This window comes from Bombyx mandarina, chromosome 20 (assembly GCF_030267445.1).
Source record: "Bombyx mandarina strain Sakado chromosome 20, ASM3026744v2".
In the NCBI taxonomy this organism is placed as follows: Eukaryota; Metazoa; Arthropoda; class Insecta; order Lepidoptera; family Bombycidae; genus Bombyx; species Bombyx mandarina.
The window spans coordinates 6,885,329-6,908,799 of NC_143226.1; the positions used below are offsets into that span (position 1 = coordinate 6,885,329).

The window sequence follows — 23,471 nt, forward strand, 5'->3', positions numbered from 1 at the left end:
ATTTCATGTGTCGCCTCCATAAGATGATAGGGTGGACCAAATCCTAAAATTTATTTTCTTACTTACAACAGATATCGATATAGATATGGAGCGTGACTTCATAGAGCCTGGCGAAGGCAGCGAAGTAGATGAAGGTGATTCGGCGAATATGGTCGGTATGATCGATATTTCTTTGAAACCAAGACGAATCGATGATTTTCCGATGGACTTAGACAGTATTGCTGAACATGAGGTAGTTGAGGTGATACAGGAGCTGGACAATGCTGCCGACGAAGTCCTTCGGAACGTGGTAGGACCGGAAACCGATCTGCTTCATTTTGACAGGCGAGGCGAGCCGGAAAATTTTGAGTCTGTCAGGGAAGCATTTACTGTGCCATCTACTGGACCAACGTTTGATAACGCCGATTTAATTCCCTTAGATGTTTTTTTCAAGATTTGGGATGCAGATATTATTGCTTACATCGTGCGCGAAACCAACCGCTACGGTGCTCAGCTAATAAGGTCGACCATTCCATCCAAGCCAAATTCTAGATTAAGCCGTTGGAAAGACGTCACCAGTGACGAAATCCTACGGTTTTTAGCAGTTTTAATGTTACAGTCACTAGTTATAGATTATGTGGAGCGCGAATATTGGTATGCCGTGATTGAAGAACTCCAAATAGGCAATTTTAAAGAAATAATGACTTATAACCGTTTCATCGTCATCAAACGTTGTCTCCATTTTATAGACAATGCCATTTTGCCCGTGCCGCCTACCAAACTCTATAAAATCATCCCCATCATAGAGCACCTAAACAAAAAATTTAAGTCTTTATACGTACTAGAACAAAATATAGCAATTGACGAGTCACTCCTTCTTTGGAAGGGGCGCCTCTCATTTGCGCAAAAAATTGCTACAAAAAGAGCTCGAGTAGGTATAAAGTCTTACGAGTTATGTGAATCCAGGACTGGATATTTATGGCAGATGGAGGTCTACACGGGCAAAGGGCACGCACATGTGGTACAAGACGGGGAGCCGGAAGAGCGCGGGCAAGAGTCTGACGAGCCGGAGAGTGCCACGGCCCAGATTGTGCTGAACTTAACGAGACCACTTTTTGATAAAGGCCATACATTAATAATGGACAATTTTTATAATGCGCCACTTTTGTCTCGGATCCTAAAAGTTCAGCACAAGACTGATTCGATGGGTACTCTACGACTTAACAGAGAGTTTGTCCCCGAAGCTCTTAAAAAAAAAACAAAAAAAAACATGAAGGAGGGCGAGGTGGCATTCAGCACAACCAAAGACCTCAGTGTGGTTGTGTGGATGGACAAAAATATTGTGGCAATGATTTCTTCTTTCCATCCCATAGAAGTCGGCGGCATTGAAAAATACGGTTATTACCGGTACAAACCGCAAGTTGTTCTTGATTATAATTTCTCAATGGGCGGCATCGACCACAAAGATCAAATGCTGTCTGCCTATCCCATTGAGAGATCACGTAACATAATCTGGTACAAAAAATTATTTCGCCGACTTTTAAATGTATCGATGCATAATGCTTTCGTAATGTTCAACCACAACCGCACTCACGCCCTTCGTCACCGTGAATTCCGCCTGCAGTTGGCAAAGCAACTGCTGCAAAGCAGCAGATCAGCAGCACCTTCCCGGTCTTTAGCACCGGCAGCACGACCAGAACCAGCGGCATGCATACGGGACATGCACTTGCCAGGAAAAAATACAAAAAAACAGCGCTGCAAGCTCTGCTACTCTGCTAAAGTGCAGCGCTCGACGGTGTGGCGGTGTACCACCTGCAATGTTAATCTGTGTATCATAGGATGCTACACCGTATACCATATCAATCTAGCGCAAACGCCCGCCGTTTAGTGCAAGTTGTTTTTTGTTTTTTTGTTTACTCCGGATCCGACTACCTAGTCTACGTCAGAGTACGTATCAAAATATATAAAATCAATATACATAAGGTCGAAATAAATAAAGTCAAAGTGCCGAAATTCGAAATACATAAAGTATCAAAATATATAAGTTCCAGTATCTGTTGTTCTGGTCATCATCAGACCCTGGAAACTTTTTACAGAGAAGTTGCTACATCTCTGGAAGTATTTAGATGAAAAAACGACTTCAATAACTTGTTCCGTTCCTCAGTTCCAGTATCTGTTGTTCTGGTCATCATCATACCCTGCAAACTTTCCACAGAGAAGTTGCTAAACCTACGGAAGTAATAATTAACTTTAGGCATTTTGGGATGGGTGTCACAGATAGTCAACAACAAACAAAACCGACCGACAAAACTCCGGATCAAGAAAAAATAATGTTCCGGATCACACTCGGTGTGATCCTTAAATATTGGTGTAGCCCGCCGATTTTGTTGTTTACTCTTGAATATGTTTTTGTAATACAGTACAATACACAAGTGTGATATATTTTTAGAAAGGGCTTGAAATGTTCTATTTGGTATGATTATTCTTGTTTTTACATTGTCTATTTTGTAGAACAAAAAATATGTAAAACTACAAAGACTTCACTGTGCGAATGAGACCTGTAGCACTAATTTTAACACTTTTCAGTAATGGCTATAGCTATCGATTGGATTTTTGTATATTTTGTAAGAATGTAAGATAGCCCATATTATACTACTTAAATTGTAGGCCTAAATGTGATATTTGCGCATCTGTGATGATAAAAGTTTGTCTAGAATTACGGCTTGCGCCGCCAAATTTTTATGCAAAATAAAAGAGCTGTAAATAAATATTTTTGTAGGAACAGGTGTATGTTTTTATTTAATATCCTCATGTTTATAGTATATATATTGTAATGAAAAATAAAAAACCCTATGTTATCGCTTTAATTTTTGAGGTATGATCGTTTAAACACATCGTGCTCAAAAACGCACTAGCTCTGTGTTCAATCTATGATAACTTTACACTGTAGTCAAATATTGATAAACAAAGCACTTAAATAAATAGCTTTGTTCATTCTAAACATAAAAAACATAACACTTGACAGGGTTCTAATAACAAGTTGAGTCACAATTAATGGTTTCGTCGAACTCGAGCCACGCCACACGACAGCGGTGTCGTGTGGCGCGGACTAAGTAGCAAAAACGAATGGGCAAAATAGATTCACGGCGGTCGGTAAACGGGGCAAAGTAGCGTACAGGTCGAGGGGCGGGCGGGCAAGCGAGCGGTTATAGCACATACATACACATTCCCATATTACATTATAATAATAGATATACTATGTTCAACAGCACAGCTATAATTTGATTGAAAACAGAAATAAAACAAGAACAGTCAAACCCAGACTACAAATATAGATATATTATTTATTTTTTTAATAGAAATACTATTTCCAACTGGAAATTGAATCAAGCCCTGCAATATTATTAAACTATTGACTATTGTCTGGGGCAATAACTACCAGACAAACAAGGCGATCATATTCCCTGGTTTAAATTAATTCTTCATTATACATTAAAAAAGTTCCCAACTTTTGTTATCAGCATATATGCTGATGACACTATAACCCATTCCACTCGGAATTTTTAGCCAGTTTACTTTTAAATATGACATATTAAGTACAAAACAAAAATAATAAGTGGTAAAATGTTTTAATAACAACTCAACCAACCATAGTTCTCTTTCTCCCTCTAGCTCTGACTTCTTCATATTTACTGATGATTTCTTTTATATTGCTCTTACTAGAACTTTTGTATGAATCATAAATTTTATCGAATAACTCTGGATAGTCATTGTGGGTACTTATTAATGCCCTTTCTAGGACATATAGGTCAACGCCTTTGTCTTCTGCACTAGAGTCAACATATGATAAACCAAAATCAATCATGACCAAATGAAATTCACAGCATTGAATCCAATTATCATTGTCATTTTTCGGTATCAACAATATATTAGAAGTTGTCAAGTCTCCGTGTATAATGTTGGTGTCGTGTAATGTTCGAACAGTTTCGCCAATCATTTTGGCTAGTATGTTCAGGTTGTTTGTTTCATTTTCACTGCCAGTTTTCGTCAAATTTATAATAAAATCTTTGACAGTTACGTTCCGTTCGAAATGTTCCATGTAAATTCGACGACGCTCAAAATCAACTAAATATAAAGCCGGTGTACGAATTCCGGCTGTTTTACAGCGTACAATGGAACGTGCTTCATTTTTAATTCTCTCTTTTGTTATATTTGTATCTAAATCAGGATGTCTGTAATTTTTAACGAACCTTTCCTTGATCAATGTAGGTCTTCCGAGATAATTGCAAATGTACAATTTTGCTTCAGCTCCTTGTTTTAATATCTTCAAATCTTCAGTCATTTTATAAATATAACCTATAAATTGTTCAGAATCAAATTGAATTTATTATGCGTTTCCTTATGATTCACCTTCCAGACTACACTTTTCGCTATCATTACTTACCCTCAATGAGCAATTATAATTAATTATAAAATCTCTGAGGTATGTAATGAAGCTACTGTAAATATACAGAGCAGGTATTACTTTGTTGTAGTTTGTTGATGAACCTTATGACAAGATATTTGTCATCTTTACTTGACAATTGACATTTGTGAAGAATTTATCAAACTTAGCACAGGCTACCTTAAACATAGTATTTAAAACAGTCTAAAAGAAAATAGTAACTTGACACAGCCCTTGCGTGATTGTTATTTGTAACTTTGCGTCCACATTGAAGAAAAAAACAAACCTAATGAGGTTTTCTCATTGAAGCAAAGAAAATATCATAAATATAAATTTAACATCTTGTGCAGAAGTGTGTAGAGTACCATTTTTCGTAATCTTTTTTTAATAGTTAGCCCTGATATTTTTATGGTGAAAACTTTGTGGGTGTGTGTGAATTTAAACTAAGCCACCATACTCATAAAGTGTGTAGGTACCAAGCCAGGAAAAGCATGGAAATGGTTACCCCAACCAAAATGGCCATCGGCTCTTATTTATAAACGATAAGGAACATAACATAAGTCGTGGAATTGTACGAAAATAAACAAAAAATATGTAGTGAAGCTAATTTACGTAAAATGAATTGCAGTTCGTAGCGAATGTCGAATTCGTCTTAAATAGACGGCACTTTTTATGACTTGGTATTGGAACGAAACATTCTATAGATACCTACTTATCGTCCTGCTGTATATGTACTTATGTGATATGTACATATTACTGTGCATAATGCAGCTAGATAGAGAGTTGGAGGCTGTGGGCGTGAATCGTGAATTGTACGCAGTGCCGATCGGCGGCACCACGCGTTAACTTAATATATTTGATGATAATAATAATTTAACTGAAGGAACGGTGATTTATACGATTATTTTCGTGCCGGTTCTACGTTCAACCATTCCGGTGGCTGTTAAATATCAGTTATCGAACACAAGTGTCCGTTTGATGCGACATACCGAACTGAAAGACTGTTCTCTGCTGTGATCTTAGTAATTCGTGAGAGCAATGTCGGAGGGTTTGGAATACGAAACTATTGTGCAGAATGGACCTAGAAAAGTGAGTAACCACAAAAAAATAATTAGGTGGCGAGCTTGCCAAAAAATGTAAACGTCCTGATTTACTTACACAATTTTTATAATCGATTTAGATTATTTTTTATCATTACAAAAAATAAGTAGGACCTTCTTTTTCGTTTTTTTTCCCTTAATTTGGTACTAGATTAACCTCAAGTAGGCAATAATGAAATATTGAAAGGAATATAAATTTCCCCGAAAAATCCTTTTTTAGGGTATTTCTAATTGGAAAAATATTTATGAATAATACTTCGATTTTTATTACACATAAATTAACAGATGCTTAGTGATTCGGTACTAAACTTTTCATTGAAAAAAGGTATATTACATTATTTACGAAGAGAAAAGTGATCTCAACACGGCAATAAATGTGGATATAGCCTCTTCGTGTTAGTGCAATGTAAGTACATAACTACAAATGTAGGGCTGTGGTAGGGGGATGAAATGTCCTATAGAAATGTCTGGGCGCATTTTAGCATTGATATGTATGCGTGTAGGATGAAGACGCGCCCACAACCGTCATACCGTGGCCCTCCCGTTTTAGCGGGCAACGGGAAATTGCAGACAGATTTTATGAGAACGATTTTATTAATTAATTAATGACGTCACGCTACGTCCTTGATAAACCCTTGAAAAATAAAAAAATATGTAAGTGTCTTTTTATTAGCGTAAGTCTTGATTATCTAGTATGTATTTTGGTGTATCTAAATAATTGTTTAATGTATATTTATTGGAATATGTACGTGTTTGTGAATTTAATGTATGTTTCAATGCACCTACCACTATATCCTCTGCAGTATCTTTGGTTGATTTGTCGATATATAGTCGATACGTTGTATAAATATATGAAGTGCAATAAATAAATATTATCCTCATAAATAAACTGTGCTGAATTTATTCAGGTAAATATAAATGTGTGGCTTTTTTAATCACGCGTCCCTTAGCTCATGCGATATAAAAAAAAATATGGGACCTTGAAGTTCTTACAAATAATTGAGTCGTCTATTATCAAAGGTGGCAATCTGTGCATTTGGACAAAAAAATGTTATTGATATGTCAATACAGATTGATTTGAATATAATCGTCTCCTTCAAAGAATACGGTTCAAAACCTGCATTAAATAAAGGTTAATATTTAACCTGTTATTTATCTAAGATGTCGTTCAGAAGAGTTTTGTGACTGCCAATGGAATACAAAGTCAATAATTCGTTTTTCTGATTTACCAATAATTGTCCAAAAGTCACATTGCCGGCTTTGATACTAGTCGACTCAATTATGCTAACATACTTTAGGCGTAGATGGAAAGGATGCGGGAGTAATTTAAAAATGTTTTTTTTTTTTTTAATTGCCCAAACGTAACATGTTCGTATTATAATGATCATAATGCCAATTAATAATGTCTGAAGTAGGTGCTTAAAGAAATGAATGGGTAACAGAAGACAATGGCCGTTACTGTGTCCTTGAACTGTTAACCGCAAGTGACCTGGGTCACTTATGACTCCATATGTCACGTTTTTTTTTCATTATAGGTAATTCTTGTTTTTTTTTTTCCCCGATGTCTTTACTGATGTCTTAAGTGGGTAGTTATCCGATGCGCTCCCTGTTAATAAAGTAAGACTTAGGGAATATACATGTATAATATTAATATTTATGTAATTCAACTTCCCTCTCCGCAGTGAGTCGATATCCCGGGGCTGAGGGTTATTGTGTACAATTTTAAATTGTACTATCTATACTATCTATACTAATATTATCTATACTAATATTATAAAGAGGAAAGATTTGTTTGTTTGTTTGTTTCGAATAGGCTCCGAAACTACTGGACCGATTTGAAAAATTCTTTTTCCATTAGAAGCCGACATTGTCCCTGATGAACATAGGCTACTTTTTTTATTTATTTTTTTATTTTATTTTTTTGGTTTCATGTGTGTTTTAATGTTTCCGAAGCGAAGCGAGGGCGGGTCGCTAGTATATTAATATACCTAACCTTGATCACGGTGGACAGCTAGAGCTGAGACCCGCTAGACTTTAATGTCGATCCGTCTTGATAGCTCCAGCGCACGGAATTGGATCTTTGAGGTTGTTTTTGCACTCTGCTAACACTTCCGCAATTGATTTTCTACATTTCACAGGAGATGCGGTCCGTTTTATTGACGTTATTATAGAAACTAGAGCGCTATTTGTCCAATTTCAAACTAAAAGGCAAGGAAACTCCTGAAACTCTTCGGTTTTTGTTAATCAGCTGTGTTTATAGCTGTGTTTATAGTGGGCTAATGAGTAAATTTCGTCAATACGCGTGACGTAAAGTGACGTCAAGATCACTCACTTGTGATCACAGTTGGCGTTAGGGTTTATTTTGGTGTTGTCTCTTGTAATGCCAAAAGCCAGGCTGGGATTTAAGGTCAGGCAAAACTTTCGACGCCGGAAAGCACTGGATAAATTATGTAATCGATACCACAAGCTAATTTAGATCGAATCTATCATCATCATAAATAAATTTACCGGACAAGTACAGCGCACAATATGCGTCCGCGCCTTAATCCGTTACCACGCCGGCCACTGTTGCTAAGCTTAAAATAGAACACGAATCAAATGGATTTGAATAGATTACGACCAAGTTTTTAATCTAAACACAAAAAAAAATCAGAGATTCCGTTTTATTGATAATCATAAAAAAACTTAAACCTAGATTACGTAATCAATAATCGTAAAATTAATTATTCTGGTTAATGCAGATATTATTGATAAACAATCAAGATTGTGAAAGACGACAATATGGCCTAGGACAATAATATAATCTTATCCATATCCATATGTCTCGACGATGAGGACTTTTTTTTATGTTTGTCACCTTATAACTTTTGACTGGGTTCAACATTCTTTTTTTATTAGAAAGCTGATGCTTCCCGTGCGATCCCATTTCAATTTAGTCCAGTTCTGATAATGGTAATCCACGAGAAAACCATATAAATTTTAAATTTGCATTAAGTACGTGCGCGGGGCAGCTCAAATTTCAAGGTGGGTGGCAAATCTTTAGTTGACGTCTATGAGCTACAGTGACCAGTTAACACCAAGTAAGCCGTGAGCTCGTCTATCCATCTAAGGAATAAAGTAAAAAGCAAATTCCGTAGCTTCGAAAAAATATTTTTTTGCCTAAGCATTAAGACTTTCTCACACGACCCGCGAAACAAGATTATGTTTATAGCAGTATATTATGTTAACAATATAACGGAACAGATAAACTTGTGAGATATTTTCCCATTGTTTCGAGACATTGAGGTCGCGACCTTTGTTATTATTTCTTTAATAATTATTATGAAAGTGAGAAAACCATGTTGCGTTATATATATGCATGTATATTAGTTCCTGGAAACTAACAGTAAGTTAAGAATAAACTTTAACCAAAAAATTAACGCGGTTAAGTTATACAGCGTGTGGTTTTTAATAAAAATAAAAAAGGAAGTTATCATTTCGACAATATATTTTTTTTCGGTAGTTATCTCAGTTTGTTTATTGTGAGTTTTTTTACTTCTCGATCGCGTAAAAGTTAACTCAGATTTGTATGAAATCGGACAACGAGCTCACGTTTGCCGCTAGGGGCGCTGTTTCAACTGCATACAAATAACGCGATCGAGAAGTTAAAAAAGTCGATCTTCTCAGCGGGTCGCGATTTCGATCCGGTAGTTGATTCATTCGCGAAGCTGCTGCTCTTGAGTTGTTAGGTCTCCTTGGAGGCACTGGGGCAGCTGTTAGCAAATCCCACCCCTGCTGGCTGAGCCTTTGCTCGCCCACCTGTCCTGGTGAAACCGGAAAGACCTCCGGGCCACCAGTAATCCTTCAATCATAAACAAACGAAGTTAAAAACTCGCACTAAGCACACATAGCTTTACTCTATAAACCAATATGGACGATTCAAAATGCATATTTACTCGACAATGTGTCAGTGACAGTGCACAATGCTAATATTTTTTTTAAATAATGCATAAAAGATACATTAAATCAATAAAGAAAATATTACACACACTACATACCATGTATTTGACGCACACACGCATGCATTTTATTTATTGTCAAACTTTTGTTCTTGGCGTCTGTTGTCAAATTGAGAATAGTGATTAAATATTGTTTGTCTGTGTTAATATTTTTTATAGTGTAGCCTTGGCGAAATTTGTGATTATAGAAGTATAAAATACAATCATAATAGTGTACAAACTTACAATTCCAATTAATTATAGTCGAATTTCGACTACTGCGGGACCTCTAGTACTACTAGTGCTATGATCGGCGCTCAACTTGCTTTTAGAACAAGTCTTGTTATTAGATTTTACAACACAAGGTTGAATAAATATTAAACTACCTGTACACACATGTATTTAAGAAATCCGGCGAGGAAAGTTTGTGCAACTAATGCTATCTCAAAGTCAAATGTTTTTAAAAATAATAGCAGCGTGAGAATCGGGCCTTACTTTCCAAGTCATTTTTTTTTTTTTTTTTTTTTTTTTTTTTTTTTTCTTCGCAATATAAAAATAGTAAAGTAACCATTAAAAAATTTCAAAATATATGATATAGAAATTTAAGATCTATATCACTACATAGTATAAAACAAATTCGCTTTCTCTGTCCCTATATCCCTATGTATGCTTAAATCTTTAAAACTACGCAACGGATTTTGATGCGGTTTTTTTTTTTTTTTAATAGATAGAGTGATTGAAGAGGAAGGTTTATATGTATAATAACATCTATTAAATAGTGGAGAAATCAATAATAAATTAAAGTTTCCGAAGCGAAGCAAGGTCGGGTCGCTAGTAGACAATAAGAGGAATATAGGGAATAAGTATTATTATTCACAAGTATGTGTTTATTTATTACATTTCATGTATTATTAACATTCGCACACCTTATGGCTAAGGCATAAAAAAAATTCTCTACGAGTCAACCCCAGGTAGTGCAGAGTAAATAATGGTAGGTTCACAACATTTTTCCACCTAAAAGTTATGTTTGTCGCAAAAATGATAGGATTTATTGTAATGTTTTTTTTATTGCTTGGATGGGTGGACGAGCTCACAGCCCACCCGGTTTTAAGTGGTTACTGGAGCCCATAGACATCTACAACGTAAATGCGCCACCCACCTTGAGATATAAGTTCTAAGGTCTCGTGCGTAGTTCACACAAGAGGTCCTACCACCAGTAATAACGCAAATTATAATTTTGCGGGTTTGATTTTTATTACACGATGTTATTCCTTCAACGTGGAATTCAATCGTGAACATTTGTTGAGTACGTATTTCATTAGAAAAATTGGTACCCGCCTGGGATTCGGACACGGTAGCATCGCTCAACACGAATGCACCGGACGTCTTATCCTTTAGGCCACGACGACTTTTATCATCTTTATCATCTTTTTTAATCATTTAATATCACGTTGATTATAGCAACTTAATTAACGTTCACGTAATTATGTTGTACTAGCTGACCCGGCAGACTTCGTAGTGCCTCAATCGATAAATAAAAATACCTAGAATAAAATAAACTAAAAAAATGAATCCGTCCGACACATCAAAGGAAAAACAAAATTGTTATTTTCATTTAATTCCGAACATTTTCATATTTATCTACCTTTTAAACCTTCTCTGGACTTCCACAAATAATTCAAGACCGAAATTAGCCAAATCGGTCCAGCCGTTCTCGAGTTTTAGCGAGACTAACGAACAGCAATTAATTTTTTTATATATAGACTATTAATATTCGTAGCATCTATAGCCTACATATAACCAGTAATACAACCATTTTGTTGTTCGAATAGCTACCCTACCCTTCGATTTAAATCCCTTTAGTTCCATTTATGGGTTAATGAAAATTAAACCTTAAAAAAATATAACTAACTTTCAATATAATACGCTCCAAATCGAGTCTTCAATTACGTTTTAATTATTGTCAAGTACATTTATAGTCGTAGACTCCTTTGCCATAGAACTTCGGTAAAACCATCAATGATTTGACGTTCGTTACAGTAAAGAAAACTTAAAGTAATTACATTCTGAAAAATTTCAAAACAAGCTAATAACACAATATTGCATTGAAACCGCATTCAATTAATTATTATTCTCTACTACAATATTTTAAAATTTAGACTGATTATGGACGACTGTGGCACCTCAATATTCGATAAGCGCGACCCAGCGGTATCACGCGTGGGATTCGCGTCAGAGTTCATCGCAAGTCACCTTGTCAACCTCAGCAGAATGTTTTTAATGGTCGTAATAAGAATCATGTGTATGTTTGTGTTCACGCGAGCTCACGGTATCCCGGTTTTATGGACATGAGCGGGACGATCCTAATACCACAATGTCAAAATCTTTTGTATGTTAGGTTCTCCACTAACAAGCTAGAGGGCGTACGAAATTGTCTTTAGAATTCTTGACATCTTTCATTTCGGTCAGGTATCCTATAATATATTGTTTGGTTCTGGCGAGTTGAGTAGTAGACATAATTTAACACAATTTTAACGGTTTAATCTCGTGTTAATTGAGATGTAATACCGTAAAAGTAATTACCGTAAAATTTTATAGGTAATTTTTTTTTTGTAACTATATTTGAGTATAATTGTAACTATATTTGAGACCTTAGAACTTATATCTCAAGGTGGGTGGCGCATTTACGTCGTAAATGTCTATGGGCTCCAGTAACCACTTAATACCAAATGGGCTGTGAGCTCGTCCACCCATCCAAGCAATAAAAAAAAATACTTGTCGATTGATTTCACCGGTTTTTTTTAATGTACCACCTACTTTTTTGAGATTTCTACCTTATTATTTTAAGTGTCCAACGTCAAAATACTCATCAAGGTTGCAGCAGAAATGGATAAGACAGTTTCACCAAATTATGCAAAGTCACGTCAAAACGACGCAGGATGACACACTCAAGCGTGTGCATAAATAGTCTGCGTAATAAATATATTCTCTCTCTCACTCTCTGTCTCTCTTTGTATTTTTTATAAGTTCAAAATTTGGGACTACTGCAATAAATTTACACTACTTCTTGGAACAGATACAAAAAAAACGGTGCGAAAATCAAGAAATGTTTCGCGCTAATATTTGCTTGTCATTCGATCTTTATGATTCTATTGCGGAATCACATTCTAGCTGTGATTATTCAGGGTACAAACACTGCACGTAATATGAGCTCTCGCAGTTAATACCGGCTACAGAGGTCTTCCGTAAAAACCAGTAAATATTAGTCGTAGGTAATTTATTTAATTATTTGCATATGACTTACTTCGTGTGTACCTTCTTATCCGAAATACCGCACTGTCTCAAGACGGATTTTTTTTAAGGGTTTTTGTGACCTGGTCACGAAGACCTTTATTTTAATTAATATTCTTATTATAATGAAGGATGATAATATGGAGTGAAATGAAATGAGATGGTATGGGATGAAATATAATCTCAGTAAAATGGTGGTCATTTACTGAGATTTTTTCAGTGGACTTTTTCGAGGATCCCGAGAAGTTACGTCCAGCGGCTTTGTTTCATTTTCCCACATTTGTGCACTTTCACAGATATTAAACAGTTAATAAACCACCGTTATTACACATTTAAACCTGAAGCAACACTAAATAGACAAAATAAAACAAATCACACAACTTCACTCCTCGCGTTCCCGCCAAAAATTCCGTCTCAAGACGGAAAGACCAGTATGTGTTGCCAGTGAGACGGCAATGAGACGTGTTCGCTGATAATTACTATTAACCTTATCAACAGGTTCAAAGTCACTCAAATAGCAACGGGCAGAGTACAGACTAGATCAGACTAGTGCCGAAAACTTAGCGTGTGGAAGGTCTCGGGAATCCGCTGGAAGCAAGCGCACGACCGGTCACTATGGCGAACCTTACCTATGTCAATACTGGACGTCTGTGGACTGTTAAAAACAATACTTCATCGAAGAAATAGGCAAGATGTAGCGATGATACCACCTCTAGATTCACAACATACCCCACTACCTTAATTTCTTTAGGACAGTATGGTCAGAATAAAACGACGCATCTAAATCCTGATCGAGTCGCGTTGCATAAAAGATTTCATTGAATGCTCTCAGAGTAACCGTCTTGAATCGGTTCGGGCAAGATCCGGTGGCTTCGTCTCTCAATACTCTTAAGTATTTGGTAGGAAGAAACATATTAACTTATAATATAACCCGAACAAGTGAAATATTCGTTGGTTGAGTATTACACGTATCTAACTAGGTGTTTATTGAATTTGGGTTTATTTGTTGTTGATTGAATTGTCGCTCTTGTATCGTAATTTAGTAGGAGTTCTTTGTTTATAAAGTTTATAGCTTCTCCTGACGGGTACTATACTTTATAAAGGGGTCAATCTGTGCGTCTCTTGCGGGTCAACGACCCGACTCCTACGCGCGCATTCTACTTATTCGATGTTTCGGTACATTGGCCGGTGTTTCGGGTATCCTTATTAGAAGACATCGGACATAATTTCTTATAAATTCGACTTTGTTTTGATTTTCAAATTTTGTTCTCTCACGTTTTTTTTTTTTATTTAATACACCGGAGTCTTGGGTATAGGGATTTTCTTGGATTTATTTTTCAATCACCAGTGTTCGATATCAGGACAGCGAAGTCAGCTTTTTTTTTTTTCATTTAAGAGGACCAAAGTATTGTTGTGTAATAAAAAGACGAAAATTGACGACCGTAGATTATCTGTGGGTTATCTGTAGATTACTTTTAAAGTGAATTATTAGGTTTTTTTAATGCAAAAGGATAAAACTATTATTTTGAAATTAGCTAAACGAGCAATCAGTATGTACAAATAGTTGTACTGAATAAAAAAAGGTATATTTCTGTTAGAGCATTCAAAATTTAGTCCTGAAGCATACACGCGTGTCTTTCCAATGGATTTCATCACAGTTTTCAGCATGAGTTTTGGTGTAATGGTAATAAATAAATACGGGAAAATATTAAAATGAATAATACGAAAAAGTACTTTTTTCAATGCCTCAAAAAACTTATTTTTAAAGTAAACGAATGACGTCACATGTGGTGCCTAAACGAGATATTGGGCAATACGAGTCGACATATTAGAATGATCTAGATTTAGTTTTGGTACGTAATATAATTAATAATATAGTAAATACATTTATTTTAGCTTGATATTTTCCTCGACTTACGCGAGTCGTGGAAACACATTAAAAACATTAAAACTTTAAAACTTCGCTTGTATTATTTTAATTTGATTGAATTTTTAAAATCTACTTTTATTAAAAGAAAACATTCGTTACATACAGCCACGTATTTTTAAGCGGATAAGAACGATAATGTTATCTACTTGCATTGTAGATAACGCTCGGGTTGAGACTATAGGTACATTATTATTATATAATAGTAATTAAGCATTTTACCGTTTTTAATTTGAATGACACTGGCCTTTGCTTGGCCGGCTAACTAACTTAGACATGAAATTGAGGAGGTTAAAAATTCTTAGTTTTATTTGAAAGTCGCTGTTCGTCATTTAAAAAATTTAGATCAAATCAAATCATTAACGGCCTTCTGGTGTAGCTACACAAGGGGGTCACGAGTTCGAATCCCGCCAAGGGAAGATATTTGTATGATAAAATATATAAAAATTCTTTTCCAGGGTTATGTATGTATATTATATATATGTGTGTTTAATAAAAATCTTATATTTATCTCCGTTATCTGGTACCTGTAACACAAGTTCTTTACGAACTTAGCACGGGACCAGTTAACGTAGCGTGATTGTTAGTAAATATTTATTATTTATTTATTAACTTATACTGCATTGATGTTAATCAACTTTGTTTTAAATCTTTTTTTTCTGCAGATCACTCGGACTGTACAGTCCGTGACAGTAATTGCATCACATCGGGATTTTGAACGAACGAACGAACAGCTGATTCTCGTGTTAGTTTTTATTTCTCTTTCTAGTCACGAGTTGAACGAATTAAAAATGACCTTCTCACATCTTATTTGTCTCGCGCCTTGTCGTGTTACTGCGACGTGCCTCAAATGTAAAGCCGTTTACTCGTGCTTCATTAAATGTCTTATTTGAAGTTCCCGGGAAACCGGTGGATGCTGGCGGCGCAGGACCTGTAACTGTCAGGTTTGGAGGAGTCTAATATGCCGCAGTGAACCTCCAGGACTATAGATAGGTCTTGCTTACATTAGCACGTTAAATACTTACGATACGAATTGATTTAAACCTTCGCGGCTTTTTTTTGCTTTAACAGGTGTACTTAATAACAGCCCACTTAATGTTAAGTTGTGACCGGAGCCTGTGTAGATATGAGTTTTAAGTCTCAATTACTTGTCGTATGCATTTCAATTTCTGATTATAAGCGCTTTGTAAGCCCGCCCGGGTAAGTACATGCTGATAATGTCACGGAACAGCCTGAGCTTCGGTTTGGGTGGTAAAACACCGGCAGTACAATGCAAAAGAGATTTTAATGTCTTACCTTAAGGTGGAATTCACGTTGTCAGCGGCATTACTCCGTGAACCCATCTAAGCAATAACTAATACACATTTGTCTTTGTAAAACACACACACACACACCCCTTCCGAATTTCATTTACTAATCAATAGTGTAAATTTAAAAAGGTCCGTGATGTCCAGACAGAGAGTACAAGACAAGTAACGTAATGGTTCCGTATTACGTAAGTGTTGTACATAATAAAATATTAGAATAAGAAGTGATAGAATGTAAAAATAGATAAATTTAGTAAAATTTGTGTTAGAATTAATTTAAAAATAAGTAAAATTTTCGCATGCCTAAACAGGCGAAATATATGAAACTATGTCCTATATCCATAATATCTTGTAAACCATATTTCTGGCCAATAAAGATTTTCTTCTTCTTCTTCTTCTTCTTCTTCTTCTTCTATACAATCTCTTCGTAGCGGAATACACCAGAAAGCTAACAAACGTTTTGTCTCTGTCACATTCTTGACCTACCTCAAAACGGAGTTCTTCGTTCTTAAATAGAATAAAAGGGATTGGCTCTCCGCCAGACTGGTATACTCAAGGTCAATGGATATACATGCCTACATAATGATATGGAGTATTTCAGAATGAGTAAACAAAAGTGTACTTACTTGTGTTTTCTCCGATATATTATAATTTCTTTTTATAATAATTGGTTCTTTTTCTTACTGGTGGTAGGTCCTCTTGTGAGTCCGCGCGGGTAGCTACCACCACCCTGCCTATTTCTGTCGTGAAGCAGTAATGCGTTTCGGTTTGAAGGGTGGGGCATCCGTGGTAACTACTTGACTACTTGTGATTTTATAACTGGGTGGCGCATTTAAGTTTTAGATGTCTATGGGCTCCAGTAACCACTTAACACCAGGTGGGATGTGAGCTCGTCCACCCATCTAAGCAATAAATAAAAAAGAAAACAAAATTGAAAGCCCTTAATCTCTTTTAAAATTAATAACAAAAATTAACACACACACATACACATTTTTTTATTTTTTTTTTTTATTTTTTTTTTATTGCTTAGATGGGTGGACGAGCTCACAGCCCACCTGGTGTTAAGTGGTTACTGGAGCCCATAGACATCCACAACGTAAATGCGCCACCCACCCTGAGATACAAGTTCTAAGGTCTCAAGTATAGTTACAACGGCTGCCCCACCCTTCAAACCGAAACGTATTACTGCTTCACGGCAGAAATAGGCAGAGTGGTGGTACCCACCCGCGCGGACTCACAAGAGGTCCTACCACCAGTATTTACGCAAATTATAATTTTGCGGGTATGATTTTTATTACACGATGTTATTCCTTCATCGTGGAAGTCAATCGTGAACATTTGTTGAGTACGTATTTCATTAGAAAAATTGGTACCCGCCTGCGGGATTCGAACACCGGTGCATCGCTTCAACACGATTGCACCGGACGTCTTATCCGTTAGGCCACGACGACCACGAAACACACATTGTTATTATGCCGTGTATGTAATTATAGATTCGCGGCAGAAATGGGCAGAGTGGTGGTATTGTTACACAGGCCCCTAATTACCAACACTATGTACCTAAAATGCAGCCTGAAGCAGCCTGACGCATTGTCTTTACATAAAGCGGTTACTTAAAACGCCGCAGAGGCTCCCATGTCCTGGTGAAACTGAAAAGCCGTCCGGGTTACAAGCAATCTATTTATTTATTTATTAGGCACACAATACACATTACAAGCTAAAAAAATACACAAGAAATAATAACAAGTAAAAAATCTGACTTGTAACATATAATAAGCCATATGCGCACGACCAAGCAAGACAAAATTAAATGTGCTTAATCTTTCATTAAAAAAACCACGGCCGAACAGATTTGGCTTTAGTAGTGGCAACACGCATAATTTGTATCAGTTCTTTTAAACGTTTTTTTTAATAAACTCAATGGCAATAATTATTTCCTTTTTTTTTAAAAGAGCTCCTTATCCCATAGACACAGCCCACTGAGTTTCACTGAGCACTGCTCTTGCAAGGGCCAGTGTTAGCAACACTCCCGGTTTGAGCCCCGTGAGCTCACCTACATGTTAGGGCGAAGCTGAACCGAGGGAACCGGCGGTCGTGTCGCTGGCGGCCGCCGTCCGGCGTCTGGGGGACGGCGGGATGGATGTAATATGCCCTGCGTAAACTCTGTCCCGCCGTCTCAATAGCTCCGACTGGGTTCCCACCCGATCCGGGGTAGGGCGCCGGCTGTGAGCGGCAGGAGTTTTTAGTGAGGTTCAACTCCCACATACCCCGCCCGCAGTGCGGGTGGGGATCCGGCGATTTTCTCCTGTGGAAAAAAAAAAAAAAGGGCGAAGCTGAAATAGCCTCTCAAGGCTATCAGCATAGGTAGGAAAAAAAAAGTATGGGGACCAGTAGTGCCGCGACAACACTGCTGCTCGGAATCATACCTTAATTCATTGATGAACTTCGATTTTAAAACGACTCTAACATTAGAGTTTTTATTAGTTCTGGTGAAAGTTACGGTTAGAGGAATATATTTTTAGGAGTCCGCTGTGGCCGACAGCCGTGAGTCATTCCCTCGCAGGATATTAATACGTAAAGGGACGCGCGCTACGTGTGTAGCAGTTCTAAAAATATATAAGCACAGTCAATATTTGTATTGGACGGCGGATCTTAAAAGCCGTTCACCAGATTCGAAGCTGGCCACGTACCTACGCTTGTATTTTCGTTTTCTCGTGTGCTGGGTGCGAGTTTTTTAACGTTCTCGATAGCGTAAAAGTTGAATCAAATTTGTTTGCAGTTCGAACAGCGCCCCTAGCGGCAAACGTAGGCAAACGTCCTAACTCCATACAAATTTGTGTTAACTCTTACGCTATCGAGATCGTTAAAAAACTCGCACTAAGAACACTGTTCGTGGTCACATCTAAAATTGTATTGTTATGTGGTACGTATTACGTATGCCATTTATACGTGTGACGTCATTTGTGCGCAAAACAAACTATATTGCTTTTCGTCGGATTAACAAATCCCTGAGGCGCCTTGTCTTGACAATTGGTCACGGGAGTCCATAGACGTCCTTGAATGTCGTCTCCCAATCCAACCGCTTAAAGCCGATTGCTTGGTGGTAGAAATAGTCAGGATGGTGCATAGCTACCCGTGCGGAAATCCAATACGTCCCGCCACCGCGAAATATCAGTTGCCGATCGCAGTACGCTGGTGTAATACTCAGAGTATATTGCTGTCCATTTCCCGGGGAATCCCTTAATCGCCTCTTACGACGCACACGGGAAGACATGGGTTAGAGCTAATCTAGACACCAAGCAAACATATGACGTCATCATTATCGTTGAATAGTGTTGGGAAATATTTTATACGCGATTTGCGTCTAAGCCAAACGATGTTCATTTTGTTAGCATTCTAGAGCTATCCTCGAAGTCAGCATCAACACTCTTCAAATGCCGATTCAAAAATTAAAGTCTTTCAAAGCCGTATTCCTTTAATAGTAATCAAAATTAAAGCTACAATAATTGTAATATGCGTAATTACTAAACAATTGACCGTAAGTCAGTTCAGTCAGTCAGTTCAGTTCGCGTTGTGATATTTATAGCTACCTAACATTAGTGTGCTTAGTGCGAGTTTTTTAATCTCTTAATATGAGTGTTTTTTTTATTTTATTGCAGATGTGTGGACGAGCTCACAACCCACCTGGTGTTAAGTGGTTACTGGAACCCATAGACATCTACAGCGTAAATGCGCCCCACACCTTGAGGTATAAGTTCTAAGGTCTCAGTATAGTTACAACGACTGCCCCACCCTTCAAACCGAAACGCATTACTGCTTCACGGCAGAAATAGGCGGGGCGGTGGTACCTACCCGTGCGGACTCATAAGAGGTCCTACCACCAGTAAATATACCAAAATATACCATGTATAAATTTCACGGAAAACTTCCACAAAAAAAAAACAGATACGTACGTACATACAATCTTAAAACACACAACGTTAGGTTCATTGAACCATTTCACACAAAGAACTCTGTGACGTGTGCCCATGAGCTCTGTAAGCAGCACACATGTTGTTTCTCTCTGGATGAATGGGTTTTGTGTATCGATGTCGGAAGGTCGGGCATTGATTTCGGGTGTTTCAGTGTGGGTGGCATCTTTATAATGGCTTCCACGCGGCAGGGTTCGCGTCCAATTCAACGTAAAATCACCATCAGTCTTCCTCAACGTGCAAGCGTATATTAATACGCTTTTATTAGCTTCACGCGTGTGTATGTAACGGAATCTTTGAACATGATTTTGACTCCCTTCAAAACGTCGGATTAACTCGAAATTTAGTATACTTAATAAGGGCCGATGATAATTCAAATTTAAAAATAAAAATGAAAAAAAAAATTGAATAAATTTAAATTCAACTAAAAAAATTAAAAATAAATTTTTATAAATTTGAATTAAAAATAAATTATTTTATTGTGAAAAAAGCGTGGGATGCATGGTATCAGTAGTTATAAATATTTTATGAACAGATATGAGTAGAAGGGTTATTTTAATAATATCCTGAAAAGCACCCACGGTTTTTTTTCTTACACTATTTTTAATCCAAATTTATTAAAATTTATTTTCTATTTTTTACTTGGATTTTCTATAAAAGCGTATTTTGTTAGTTTTTTTATACTATTATTTATTTTTAACTCAATCCCACATAAAAAGAGTTTCGGTTTGCGCATACATTTCGTTTGGTATACTGTCAGGTATCCATTTTGATCGCGCGATTTTTCTAAAGGGTGCTAAAGTAATTATTGCACAATGGCGCTACTGGTAATCGCCCGTGCGGATTTCAATGCGGACTGACCTTCGCAGGACCCTGATATAATTCAGAACAACACAGTTAAGGATTCCAGCGGGTCGCGATTTCGATCCGGTAGTAGATTCATTCGCGAAGCAGCTGCTCTTGAGTTGTTAGGTCTCTTTCGGAGGTGCTCGGGCAGCTGTTAGCAAATCCCACCCCTCCTGGCTGAGCCTTGCTCGCCCACCTGTCCTGGTGAAACTGGAAAGGTCTCCGGGCCACCAGTAATCCTTCAATCATCAAAAAGCTAAGGATTTCCTGTTGTATTTCTTAATCGCCCTTTTTATACGCCAGGACTAAGATTGGAATAATAATTGTTATATTCTACCATCAAACAGAGACAAAATGTGTACTAAATGTTTTTAAAGAGAATACAAAAAACCCTTAAACCATAAATATGAGTAAGTACAACTTTATTAATATCTTGCTTGCCTAGATGTGCAAACATCAGAATCTCGGCATTGATCTGATGAATACGTCATTGCGCTGAGATTACAGAGCAAAGTGATTGTCGAATCGAGTGATTGGATGTCCCGCGCACGACACGACAAATACCCCAGCTAATTACACTAATTAAATTTTTAACGGCAAGCAATCAACGACAACGCGCGAATTGGAAAGTGCCATTCTTAAGCCGCACTCATTCCTTCCATCTAGAATGTTCGAAGCGATCTGTGCAATGAATTAACTCATTTTTATCGCTAAATGTAAGATAAGTGATGCGAGGTTCATCAGTCCTATAAAGACCTTTTCGTTTCAAGCCGAAATACATGACTTCTTTGCAGTAGAAACATAATGATGGTACCGACTCGCCTATCAATCCAGGTATCGTATAAATCTAAATGCATTATTGCTTGTGGCCAAAATTTCGGAATATCACGGCGCCAGAGCCATAGAAAAAAAAGGTGCAGCCATCCGACACATAGAGGATTGAAGTAAGGAGCACGATCTGAGTGTATTAAAAAAATGTCTGCCGAAAGAGAACCGATTAAGGTGGCGCCACAGTAGCAAGTGGAAAGATTAAAAAAACGGGGCTATTCACTACCACACATCACTTAAATCCAGCACTTTCATTCTTATTAAAACTGCTATATTCATATCATTACCACTTCCTACACTAGCGCTGTATTAAAAAAAAATATCCGCCGAAAGTGAACCGATAAAGGTGGCGCCACAGTAGCAAGTGGAAGGATTTAAAAAGCAGAGCCATAAAACAACCATACTTCACTTCACCCCGCACACTGCACTCTGTTTTTTTCCTACTTATGCTGATAGCTTTGAAGGCTACTTCAGCTTCGCTCTAACATGTAGGCGAGCTCACGGGGCTCAAACCGGAGTGTTTCTAACTCTGGCCCTAGCAAGAGCAGTGCTTCGCAGAATCTACCATCGGATCGGAAACGGGACCCACTGAGAAGATCCGGCGAGAAACTCAGTCTTCACTCTGTTTAAAACTGCTTTAATCATATCATTCCCAACTTCCTAAACTAGCGCTATTTCGGCGAGTCTTCCAGCAATAACTTGCTGTTTACATGTAGACACTTCTTCAAGTTGTCCCCTATATAAAATGACGCTCCTTACATCTACCCTTCATAATCGGACATTGAACAGCCGTCTTTAATCATATATAATAAATACACTTAATAAATGAATCTTTAATGTCGGCTGTCACTCGTCGCGTTCATGTCGTGTTCAGCTTTAATGAGCCGTCCATTACGCTTTCTCAGTATTATTTTAAGTATAAATATTTCGCTCAATTCAATAATAAACAATGGAGAAATTTCGTTTTTGAATCATCCTAGTTAATTGCGTGGGACAGCTGTTGTTCTAAACTTTGTTATTTTGTTTGACGTAGAGCACAGTTTCCCAAAGTTTTTGATTTCGAGACCAGACTGTCTGGTTTCAATGGACTCTTCAAGGTGGGCTAGGTATCTCCGGTAATGAGTTCGTCGTGGCCTAAAGGATAAGACGTCCGGTGCATTCGTATGTAGCGATGCACCGATGTTCGAATCTCGCTGGCGGGTACCAATTTTTCTAATGAAATACGTACTTAACAAATGTTCACGATTGACTTCCACGGTGAAGGAATAACATCGTGTAATAAAAATCAAACCCGCAAAATTATAATTTGCGTAATTACTGGTGGTAAGACCTCTTGTGAGTCCGGACGGGTAAGTACCACCACCCCGCCTATTTCTGCCGTGAAGCAGTAATGCGTTTCGGTTTGAAGGGTGGGTCAGCCGTTGTAACTATACTGAGACCTTAGAACTTATATCTCAAGGTGGCTGGCGCATTTACGTTGTAGATGTCTATGGGCTCCAGTAACCACTTAATATCAGGTGGGCTGTGATCTCGTCCAACCACCTAAGCTATAAATAAATAAAATATAATGAAGTTAACCTCGAGATAGTTTGTCCGTATAACAATGCATATGTATGCGTAAAAGACAAATCGAAATATATTTAATTACCAATAAATATCCTCCGAACAATTATGTACTTCGATGCGCGAAGGTTATATTTTCCGCTTAAACCAGGAAAACAACATTATTAATTAAATAGATTATGTGCTATAAATAATACGACCTTAAATTGCTTTCCATTATTTTATAATACGAAAAGGT

The 23,471-nt window shown here is 37.2% G+C and overlaps 2 protein-coding genes across 2 annotated transcripts in view; one reads left to right on the forward strand and one right to left on the reverse strand.

Moving 5' to 3' along the window:
* Nucleotides 1-3,592: 3,592 nt before the first annotated feature.
* Nucleotides 3,593-4,522, reverse strand: Prpk (TP53 regulating kinase). The gene has a single exon (XM_089735664.1). The coding sequence runs from the start codon at nucleotides 4,319-4,321 to the stop codon at nucleotides 3,620-3,622; it is 702 nt and encodes a 233-aa protein (XP_089591790.1). The 5' UTR covers nucleotides 4,322-4,522; the 3' UTR covers nucleotides 3,593-3,619.
* Nucleotides 4,523-5,194: 672 nt separating this feature from the next.
* Nucleotides 5,195-23,471, forward strand: part of LOC114250198 (coactosin-like protein) — a 30,270-nt gene continuing 11,993 nt past the window's right edge. Inside the window, exon 1 of the mRNA XM_089735665.1 lies at nucleotides 5,195-5,512. Within this exon, the coding sequence (XP_089591791.1) occupies nucleotides 5,462-5,512 (51 nt within the window). The 5' untranslated portion in view covers nucleotides 5,195-5,461. The remainder of the gene's footprint in view (nucleotides 5,513-23,471) is intronic.